This window comes from Bos javanicus, chromosome 18, assembly GCF_032452875.1.
Source record: "Bos javanicus breed banteng chromosome 18, ARS-OSU_banteng_1.0, whole genome shotgun sequence".
In the NCBI taxonomy this organism is placed as follows: Eukaryota; Metazoa; Chordata; class Mammalia; order Artiodactyla; family Bovidae; genus Bos; species Bos javanicus.
In genome coordinates, this window is record NC_083885.1 from 51,880,624 (window position 1) to 51,891,985 (window position 11,362).

Sequence of the window (11,362 nt, forward strand, 5' to 3'; positions counted from 1 at the left end):
AAATAAAATGCAGCACTCTGTTAAGTGATGGGGAAACGGCAGCTGTAATTATAATTAAGGTTCTATTTTTGTGTGTTCCTAGATGCACAACTTTTCTGAGTCAATACACTGAATACATAAAGCTCTTGGACTGGCGTTTGGCACTCAGGAAGCACTCAGGAAGCAGAGCTATGATTATAATTAAAGTCCTCTTTGTGAAGGTTCTTGGATGAAGTGGCAGAGCGTGCTCGCCGTCTTCCACAAACGTTTTCTGCTTTCTGGGCACTTGGCGAGACCGCCTTTCCCACACTCCCTTGCAGCGAGCTGTGGTCACGTGATTCATCTCTCAGCCATAGAACGCTAAGTGGCAGCGGTACGTGCCCCTTCCAGACTGGGGCTTCTCTGCAAGCATGTGAGCCTCTCCTCTTCCACCCACAGAGCCCCAGCCAGGGACATCCAGCCATGACCATGTGAATGACAAAAGGATGGCCTGGGCCTCCCCAAATCACCATATGCAGGTTACTCGCCAACCTTGGACTACCATGTGAGTGAGAAACAGAACCCTCTTGTGTCTGAGCCTGCACATCATAGGGTCTATGATTAAATACACAGAAACCACATTGAACTATGCACTTAGTAAACATTAATTATCGTGGTAACAAGATCCTAAGGTTTCCCCAAGAAGGAGCCCGGGGATGGTGAGGTAAATGCCCAGGCTCACGCCTTACACACTTGAGCTTACACACACACACACACACACACAGCCCCCAAAGGCACACTGGACTGACACACAGAATTTGGCTTTTATTCTGGCCTTCACATGTCTACTGCTAAGACGACACAGATTGGAGGGACCCCATCCCCTTGACCACCCCAGTGTCCTCAGCCCCCTCCTCCCACCCCCCGCCCTGGCCCCCCCCCCCCCCCGCCCGCCCCTCTACCAGGCGCCCTGGCTGGGGCTCTGCCTACACCTCCCCGCGGGCGTGCAGCATGAAGTGCCCGTGCAGCTCGCCGAGGCTGTCGAAGGAATCCTCGCACTCAGTGCAGTGGTAGGTGCCCTCCTCCTCCTCCTCGTCCTCGTCCTCCTCGTCCCTCCCGGTGGGTCGGCCCTCCCCAGCCCGAGGCGCGCCCCCCTCTTCCTCCCCAAGGGCCCGCGTTTCAGGGGCTGGTGCTTCCTGGGGGGCTACTGCAGGGCAGCAGAGCCGGCAAGGTGGGGTGCCTGGAGGGGCCTCCCCGAGGGGTGAGCGGCCACAGAGCTGGCAGGGTTGGGCTGGGGGGCCGGGAGGCTGGGCCGCACGGGGGGCCCGGCGGGATGGGCCGCCACGGCCCCCACCCAGGCGCTGCTTCACCTTGTAGCCGGGGTCATATTCAGGATCGTCAGTGGTCTCCTCCTCCTCCTCTTCTTCCTCGTCTTCCTCTTCGGAGTCTGGCTCTGAGAGAGTGTACTCGGAGTCAGAGGAATGCTCGGGGCCTGCAGGGGGTGGTGGGTAAGGAGACAGTGCGTCACAGGACAGAGGGCTGTGCCTGGCTGTCCCCTCCAGGAGACCCATGCAGACTCACTGCAGTACTGGGCCCAACCCTGCGCTCTGCACTGACGAACCCCCGGCGCACAGAACAGCCCGGCACGAAGGAGGTGCTAGGAATCTGTGCATCAAGGAAACGCACATTTTTTAAGAACTGCATCTTAGGGGGTTAAAAAGAACAAAGTAGAGAAATAGGAATAATAAAAGCAACAGTGATAGCGTCCACTGCTATTTTAAGAACTTTGGGGTTTTTGGCCATGCCGTGCAGCATGCCGGACCTTACTTCCTCAACCAGGGATCGAACCTATGCCCCCTGCGATGGAAGCACTGAGTCTTAACCACTGTACTACCAGGGTATTCCCAAGAACCTTATTTTTTATAAATACTAACTCAACTAATCTTTACAACCACCCTGAGAGAGTTACTATTATTATTCCTAAGTGACAAATGGGGAAACCGAGGCATGGAGATGCGGTGACTCACTGGCCTCCAGTCACACAGCTAAAAGGGAAAGCTAAATGTGGGTGATGGCCCAGCACCGCTCATTTAGGGAGGCAAACACTTGAGCAGATATTTCAGCAAATTAAAACACATGTATATACATACTTTGAAATACATGGTTTTATACTAATATATATGCATGAGTGCATGCTCAGTCGCTTAAGTTGTGTCTGTCTCTTTGCAACCCTGTGGACTGTAGCCCGCCAGGCTCCTCTGTCCATAGGGCTCTCTACGCAAGAATACTGGAGAAGGTTGCCATGCCCTCTCCAGGGGATCTTCCTGACCCAGGGATTGAATCAGATCTCCTGCACTGTAGGCAGATTCCTTACCACTGAGCCACTGGGAAGCCCAAGAATGCTGGAGAAGGCAGCCTATCCCTTTTCCAGGGGATCTTCCCTACCCAGGGATCGAACCCACGTCTCCTGCACTGCAGGCAGACTCTTTACCGCTGAGCCACCGGGAAGCCCTTTATAAATATATACATATAAGCCTTTTATATACACATACATATATATATATATGTATACAAAAAACATCTAGTAAAGTGAGTTAAAATATTTGTAAGAATAGGTGTATTACTGTGATTTCATGGGTATGAAGGACATACCTAGGACAAATTTACGTTTAAATAAAGTAAAAAGTGTAAAGTGGATATACAGGGAAGGGCGACACCAACAGCTGTTACGGGGGCTGTGGACCCCAGCCCCAGTCAGAGGGAGCCCCTACTGTGGTAGCAATGGCAGTGTGGGAAATACTGGCTGCTTTAGGAATGGTGGCCTAAGCCTGCCAAGAACATCTCCTAAGACTGCGACAGCTCAGCCCTTTGTCCATGGCCCTCCGCCTTAGTCTCCCCCAGCAGCGTATGGGGACCCCGTTACAACTGGGCCAGCCACAGTCCTCACATCCCTCAACACCCAGGCCAGACCCCACCTCAGGGACTTCGCCTCCCTTTCTGCAGATGGACCTAGGCTTGATCCCTCCCTTCCATCACACCTCTGCTCAGGCGTCATCTCGGTGAACACCTGGTCAGTAAGTCTGACTGGCAGTCCCTCCCGAGCACTCCCTACGCCCTTCACTCAGCTTTATCCGTCTCCTCAGTTTACTGTATGCAACTCCTGCTACGTGTTTACTGCCTGTCCCTGAGAGCAGGGGCTTTGTCTCATTCATGGCTGTGCCCCGAGCATCTAGAACACTTCCCTTGTGCCTGGCATTCAATTTGACAGCCTTTTCTGTGGCTTTCCATGTGCTGGGAATGTCTCCTGTTAGCCTTTAGGACCTTCCTCTTTGCTGAGGGCACCCCAGATCTCCTGACCCCAGGCAGCCAGTCACTTCTGCTCTCTGGCTGTCCTAGTCCTGAACCTTCAGGGAGGTGCCCATCTGAAGTTCTTCCCCACTGATCAGTGGACAGGCCTGGGCTGACTCACTGCTGGGTCCCCAGCATCACCCAGCTTGGAAGCCCAGGTTATAAATGTCTGTGCCTCTCTGTGGCTCCCTGTCTCTTACTTGTTCCTGCCTCTGTCCTGCTCTCTCTCTGTCACGTAAAGAGCCTTGGCGTGGGCTGGTCCCTGGGCCTGGAACGCTGTTCCCCACTCTGTCTGCCTGGCGACCTCCTACTCATCCTTCAGGACCCAGCACAGGCTCCGTCCTCCTTGAAGTTACCACCCCGATGACTTCAGGTCAGGGGTCTCTGCCCTCTTCCCTCCACCCTGGCTCCACCTCCCCGTCACTGTCCTAAGGGCTGAAGCCATCTGGGCCCCAGAATGTCTCCCCCATCAGGCTAGGAAGCCCTCGGGGCAGGGCTGACTCATCTGGGGTCCTCAGCCGGCCTCGTGGGTGGGATGAGCAGGGCCGCCCTGCTCCCTCCCCTCCAGGCCTCTGCCTCTGCTCCCCTCCTGCCTGGGACGACCCTTTCCTTCTTGACTAGCAAACTCCTGCTCCTCTTTAAGGCCCCAGCTCCACATCACCTCCTCTGTGAGGTCCTCCCGGACTGCCCAGGTGGTCAGTGCCTCTCTTGTCTGGGTTCCCCCTACCCCCAACATACCCTGACCGCCTGGCCTGGGCAGTGAATGTCTGGGTACTGGAAACTCCTGGAGGGCAGGACCTGGGTCTCACCCCTCTCTGCATCCTCTCCTTATCCTGAGCATAAGGCAGCCTGAGGAGGCATATGCTGAAGGGCTGTGAAGCACACCTCCAGCTTTGGGCCCATCCCAAAGCCCAGCCCAAAGCTGGGGCCCCACCCCTCTTTCTCCTCCCACCTCTGACTTCACACAACCCCTCCAGGGTCTTCACTGCCCACTGTGACTTCACGAAGTTGGCTTGAGCAAGGCAATCAGGTAGTCACCTGTGGCTACCAGGCCTTTTGTGTCCACCGTGACTTCCAGGCCCACGAGCCCTTTCACAGCCACCATGCCTTCTCCACCTACAAGAGCCCCAAAGCCCAGCACATCTCCGGCACCCACTGGACCCCCGATGCCCACAGCATCTCCCAAGCCTCCCGCCTCCTTGAAGACCCCCAAATCGGCAGTGCCCAACAGCCCCTCGGCATCCACCAAACCGTCCACAGCCCCCACCTCAGTTACAAGCCCAAGCAGTTCCAAATCTCCCAAATGGGCGAAGACCAAGACAGCCCCTTCTAACCAGCCCAGCCACAAGTCGCGAGTCCACAGCCAGGCACGCACGCCCAGCAAAGCCAGCACCGACACCCGGGCCAGCACCGACACCAGGGTCAGCAAGGCCAGCAAGGCCAGCGGGGTAAGATGCCCCCAGCACCGAGGCACCCGCAGCCGGGGCAGAACTCCTGGCAGAAAGGGAAGCCGCAGCTCCAAGCGGTCAGCCAACAGGGCCAGCACGCCAAGCAGGATAAAAACTCAAGGTGCCAGACCAGGCATGCCCAGCAAGGTGAGAACTCCTACTTCCCAGCAAAAACAGGGTATGGGGAAGAGTTACAGCCGGCCTAGAACCAGCAACCAGGAAAGGAGTGAGAGCCAGCCTAGAAGTGTGAGCCGAAAGAAGAGCTACAGCTCCCCAGGAGCCTCTGATATGGGAAAGAGTTCCAGCCCAGCAGCAACCTCCAGCAGGGCAAAGAGTTACAGCCCCACTCGAACTCCCTTCGAGGAGACAGGTTACAGCCAGTCTCCATCATCGTCGCGGAGGGTGAAGAGTTACAGTCAGATGATTACTCCCAACAGGGAATGGAGTTACAGCCCGACTGAAGCGTTCAGCAAGGTCGAGAGTTACAACCAGGATAGTATGCCCAGCCGGCCCCAAAGTCACAGCCGGTCTAGCAGCCCCAGCCGGCCCCAAAGTCACAGCCGGTCGAGAACGCCCAGAAGGGCAAGAAGTCACAGTCAGGAGAGGGCCTACAGCAGGGTGAGAAGTCACAGTTGGAAGAGAAATCACAGCAGGGCAAGAAGTCGTACCCGGAAGGGAACTCCCAGTCAGATGGGAAGACAAAGTCAGTCAAGAATCCGCAGCAAGGGGACAAATTATAACCAATCTAGAACCCCCAGAAAGGAAAGAAGTCACAGCCAGTCTAGAAGCCACAGCAAGGAGAGCGGTTACAGGCGATCTAGAACTCACAGCAAGGAGAGAGGTCGCATATGGTCTAGAACCCCCAGCAAAGAAAGAGACCACAGCCGATCTAGGACCCCCAGTGAAGAGAGAGACCACAGTCGATCCAGAACCCCCAGCAAGGAGAGAGAATACAGCCAAACTAGAACCCTCAGCAAGGAAAGATATTACAGCCGATCTAGAACCCCCAGAAGAGAGAGAGATCACAGACGATCTCAAACCTCCAGCAAGGGGAGAGATCACAGCCAACCTAGAACCCCCAGCAAGGAGAGAGATCACAGACGATCTCAAACCTCTAGCAAGGAGAGAGATCACAGCCAAACTAGAACCTCCAGAAAAGAGAGAGATCACAGACGATCTCGAACCTCCAGCAAGGGGAGAGATCACAGCCAACCTAGAACCCCCAGCAAGGAGAGAGATCACAGCCAAACTAGAACCTCCAGAAAAGAGAGAGATCACAGACGATCTCGAACCTCCAGCAAGGGGAGAGATCACAGCCAATCTAGAACCCCCAGCAAGGGGAGAGATCACAGCCAACCTAGACCCTCCAGCGAGGAGAGAGATCACAGACGATCTCGAACCTCCAGCAAGGGGAGAGATCACGGCCGATCTAGAACTCCTGGAAAGAAGAGAGACCACAGCCGAACCAGAATGTCCAACCAAGAAAGTGACCCCAACAAGGAGAGCAATTCCAGCCAATCTACAACCCACAGCAGTCTCAGCAGGAAGGGATCCCCTAGCAGAGCACAGAGTCCTAATGGGAAGAGAACACCTAGCGAGACAAGGAACCACTCGCAGTCAAGATTTCTTAGCAGAGCCCCAGTCCCAAACCAGGATGATACACAAGCCGACACTACCACCGCTAAGGCCGTCTCACCTGGAGAAAGGTCCTCATCATCTTCTTCCAAGCTGGCGTAGCCCCCCGTCTCAGCTGGCTCACGGGTCTCTGTCATGGCCGGGGGAGGGGACAGGAGACAGGAGCAGAGCAGAAGCTGGGCAGTGTCCCTCCCTGGCCAGCTTTCCACAGCCACACCTTGGCCACAGGTCTTCTAATGTGGATGTCGGCTCGTAGTGAGGGATGCTGGACAGGGGAAGGAAAGACCTGTGGCGACAATAAATTTTTACATAGCATCTGCCTCCCCAGGACTCAGTGTGCTCAGTGTGGGTAAGGCAGATGATCCCAGCTCTGTCCTAGCTGTCTACAGGGCCGTGACTGCAGGCTCTGTCCCTCTTGTGGGCTTTAATTTCCCCATCTGGTTCTCATTTAATGGGGTGTGAAAGGATAATATTCCAAATTATTTAACAAGGAGTACTAACATGAGCGCCAATCAGGACTGAGAGTGGAATGTGGGCCTCTTGCTAGGCATTAATCCTTACTTGCTGGGCTCTGGGTAAACCTGGAGTTGGGAGAAGACTCCAAATTGGGAAGCAATTGGTAGGGATTACTTGGTATACTGGTGATACACCAACCAGTCTAGAAGTCATTCTGTATTTAAACAACTAGTAAGGCGATGGCACCCCACTCCAGTACTCTTGCCTGGAAAATCCCATGGATGGAGGAGCCTGGTAGGCTGCAGTCCATGGGATCACTGAGAGTTGGACACGACTGAGTGACTTCCCTTTCACTTTTCACTTTCATGCATTGGAGAAGGAAATGACAACCCACTCCAGTGTTCTTGCCTGGAGAATCCCAGGGACGGGGGAGCCTGGTGGGCTGCCCCCAGGGGTCGCACAGAGTTGGACACGACTGAAGTGACTTAGCAGCAGCAGCAGTATGGCAGCACTTAATTTGTGACTGTCAGCCCTAATTCTTTATCAGTTTACACCCTAGCAAGAGGATATCTAGGTCTGAATCCTAAATCTGCCACATTCTAATTGTGCAGCTTCTAGCAAAGGGCCTACTTTCTCTAGTCTATTTCCTCCTAGGTACAAAAAAGTCTTCCAGAGCTTAATTTATGTATTTGTAACCATAGTGAGACAGATTATTATCTCTTTTGTACAGATGAGGAAACTGAAGCACAAAAAGGATTAACAAGTAGCCCAAGGTCGTACCAAATCGTGGGTGGGTGAACTAGGATTTAAAGCCATGTCATCCTACCTCTCAAAAAATGATCCTTCAGCTGAAAAGATTTTTTGAAAATTCAGTAGATTCATTTGCATCAAATGCTGGTATGTGGCAGGTACTCCATTAATGGTGGCTATTGGTGTCCCCACCCCCAACCCTCTATAAACCCCAGTCATTTCAGACTCTCACCTCTCCCTGTGAACACCAAGATTTTTCACAACTGTGCGCTTAGTCGTTCAGTTATGTCCAGCTCTTTATGACCCATGGACTGTAGCATGCCAGGCTCCTCTGTCCATGGGGGTTCTCCAGGCAAGAATACTGGAGTGGGTTGCCATGCCCTCCTCCAGGGGATCTTCCCAACCCAGGGATCGAACCCAGGTCTCCCGCATTGCGGGTGGATTCTTTACCAGCTGAGCTACCAGTGAAGCCCCTTCTTCACAACTGTGGGGCTTAGTAATCCTGCAATTGCTGTCTAGAATGGTCTCCTTCCTGACTCTCTGGCTTGGAGAACTCTTAATCTCTCTCTGAACCCACCTCACATACAAGAACCTCTATACTTCTCCCCAGCCAGACACCACCTCTGCCTCTTTGAAGATGCCTTCCGACTCCCCTACTTTCTCTCCCTCTTCATCAACACTACACACGTACACATGGCACTTCTTTTGTCTCTCTCTGTGCTTCTTGACAGCAGAGTGCCAGGCTGAGCAAATTATGAAGGGGCTGGCAGCCTCAGCTGCACCTCTTACATGCAAAGGCCCGTGCTGGGTATTGGGTAATATGGTGGAAAATACATGATCCTAAGCCTAAGGGGTCATGTTTAATGCTGGGGACTAAAGAGAAAAAGATTAAGATTGAGCCTGGAGGAGGCTGAGGCATGGCAAAGCTGGCATCAGTGGCAGGTGAGCTTTCTAAAGACACCTGGATTGGGCTTTAAGGACAGAAAGAATTCATAAATGGCAGAGAAGAGTTCTTATAATACTCTATTGCCTATAGTGTTAGCCGCTCAGTCATGTCCTACTCTTTGCTACCCCATGGACTGTAGCCCACTATACTCCTCTGTCCATGGAATTCTCCAGGCAAGAATACTGGAGTGGATTGCCATTTCCTTCTCCAGGTGATCTTCCCAACCCAGGGATTGAACCTGGATCTCCTGCATTGCAGGCAGATTTTTTATTTACCATCTGAGCCACCAGGGAAGCCCATTGCCTATAGGGCCCCATTTAATTTGGGAATTCTACTTCATGCCAGGATAGGTTGCCAGATTTAGTAAATAAAAATATACAACACCCAGTTAAATTTCAATTTGCGATAAACAGATGGTCTTTTAGAAATGTACATCTCAAATATTGCATGGAACATAGGTATATTAATCAATTCTTTGTTGTTTATCTGAAATTCAAATCTAACCGGGTGGTCTATATTTTAACTGGCAACCATACACCAGGGACAATCAGAACTTCCTATGGGATTACCAGGAGACATTGCTCAGCAGTCCTGCCTACCCATCCCCAAGCCCACAGCATACTAAGCCCCTCCCAGAGTATTCCAGATGTCAGATGGAAACATTCCTCGGTGCTCAAGTCCCATTCCTACGTGAATATGGGGGCCAGACTGGCTTCCACGATCTTAGAGGGGAATAAATGAGACTCCCTCACTATTATAACACAGTGCCGGAGACCCCACAACGTCCAACTCCCAAGACGCCAAGCGCGAACATAATGGGCACCCGTTCCCACAATGCTAGGGAGAAGAAGCAAGAGCAAAATCTTAGGACTATAAGGACCAGTGCCCACAGTGCCCTGGTACTGCAATTTCTCCCAGGATGCCTTGGGCCTGTAACGACCACCTTCCAAGGCGCTCTTCGTCAAAGCACTCCAAGCTTCCAGGACGCTGAGCGGAAGGTGTGTGTGACAAAAGAGACGGTTCCCCGCAAGAAGCTAGGATAATCCCAGAATGCTCCAGACCCATTAACGACTAGTAGCCAGACTCCCACAATGCTTTAGGGCAGGGCGTCCGGTTTTCCCAGGATGCCCCCAGAGCGGCATAGAGCCGCGTTGTGGGAGAAAAGGGAGCCTGGGTCTCGCTTTCGAGTCATCACAGCCCAAGACCGCTGCCGACTCCTCGGTGACGGGAGCCGTCACTCCCATCATGCAGCGCTGCCGTAGTGCCCGCTTCCCAGCATGCCCCGCGCACCTCCATCCCGGACACTCACCGGCGCTGGCGGCCCCAGTTCTGGCTCGGCGGCAGCGGTTGCACGCCCAGGCTCTGCGCCTGCGCTGCAAGTAGGGTAGGAGGGAGTGCGAGGGGCGTGAAGAGCCTAGGGCGCTTGCGCGACGAGATAGACCATTCCTGTCGCGGAGTGGGAAAGGGGGCTCTCTGGGTCGGGCCATCGATGAGGCTCGCGCAGGGGGTTCTGGGCTTTGCCCCCCGCTGTCCGGTTTACTTGGTACAGTCCGCAACCGGACCGAACAAGAAACGGCAAGGCTCGCGCGTGCATGAGCGCTCGCATGAACGCGCCAACGGATAATAGGATGCTCCGAGAGTGGGGTGGGGGTGTCAGCTCGGCCCGGATCCCGGACCGGAGGCCTGCTCATTTGCATAATCTTAGCGCGGGACAATGGGAGGCCTAGGGCGCTGAAGGGGTTGATTTGCATATTCCCCTGAGGGGCCATACTCCTGAGCGCAGAGATTAGCATATGCGGGGCAAACTGGGGTGGGCATGGGGTGGGGAGTGGGGGTGGCGGTGGGGCGGAGGTGGGGGGCGGGGGGGCGACTGACTAGCGCGTGCGCAGAGGGACTGCGGACTAGCGCGAAGCGGGCATCCTTGGTGTAATTGGGATCTGTTTGCATTTGGTGTCTGGGCACAAGGGACGAGACCCTCACCAACCCTCACAACCCTCCCTTCCCACAAGCAGGATAAACATTTATTGTTCACTTGTGCTAGAGGGCACTATGGTTTCCGCAGCGAGCATAGCCAGCATCTTAGCTGCTGGCCTCCCAATCAAAGGAAGGAGATTCACTTATAATCAGGACCACAACTGAGTGTTTAGACTTGGGATGAGTAGAGCAGAGGAAGCTATGGGAGTCACAAGAGGCGCATGCCCCAGGGAGTCTTTGGCACACGGAAGAGCAAGGACAAAGGCCTAGAGGCAAATTTTTTAAAAAGTTGAATGGTTTGAGGAAGTGAAAGCAGTTTAGTATGCCTGGAACAAAGGGAGGGGAAGTTCCTCCAGGTGAAGTTAAGAGCTCAGACTTTAAGATGAGAGTATAGGAAGCTATTGCAGCATTCTTAGTCTTCCTGGAAATGACTCACTTTCCAATTGAAAACTCTCCAATGAGATCCCATTACACCTGGAAAGAAAATCAAAGGCTTTATCAGGTCCCTGGGGCTTCCCTAGTGGCTCAGACGGTAAAGAATCTGCATGCAATGCAGGAGACCTGGGTTCGATCCCAAGGTCAGGAAGATCCCCTGGAGAAGGGAATGAAAACCCACTCCAGTATTCGTGCCTAGAGAATTCCATGGACAGAGGAGCCTTTTGGGCTTCAGTCCATAGCATCGCAAACAGTCGGACGGACTGAGCCACTAACACTTTGACTTCCCTGGTAGCTCAGCTGTTTAAGAATCCACCTACAATGCAGGAGACCCCGGTTCGATTCCTGGGTCGGGAAGATCCCCTGGAGAAGGGATAGGCAACCCACTCCAATATTCTTGGGCTTCCCTGGT

The 11,362-nt window shown here is 53.6% G+C and overlaps 1 protein-coding gene across 2 annotated transcripts; it reads right to left on the reverse strand.

The window, feature by feature from the left end:
- Nucleotides 1-768: 768 nt before the first annotated feature.
- ZNF428 (zinc finger protein 428) lies at nucleotides 769-10,173 on the reverse strand. Of its 2 annotated transcripts, none has more exons than XM_061388527.1 (3): nucleotides 9,851-10,173; nucleotides 6,451-6,675; nucleotides 769-1,450 (listed from the first exon to the last, which is right to left on the reverse strand). In XM_061388527.1, exons 2-3 carry the CDS (start codon nucleotides 6,524-6,526, stop codon nucleotides 945-947), a joined length of 582 nt encoding a protein of 193 aa, XP_061244511.1. In that variant the 5' UTR covers nucleotides 6,527-6,675; nucleotides 9,851-10,173; the 3' UTR covers nucleotides 769-944. The 2 variants fall into 2 exon arrangements, with proteins under 2 accessions (XP_061244511.1, XP_061244512.1); XM_061388528.1 differs by lacking the exon at nucleotides 9,851-10,173 and adding an exon at nucleotides 9,485-9,769.
- Nucleotides 10,174-11,362: the final 1,189 nt, after the last annotated feature.

Excerpts from the sequence above, each read along its gene's own strand:
- ZNF428 (XM_061388527.1), bottom strand. The coding sequence starts at position 6,526 with ATGACAGAGACCCGTGAGCCAGCTGAGACGGGGGGCTACGCCAGCTTG. Across the intron at positions 1,451-6,450 it reads TGATGAGGACCTTTCTCCAG|GCCCCGAGCATTCCTCTGAC; the intron begins GTGAGACGGCCT and ends CACCCCCTGCAG.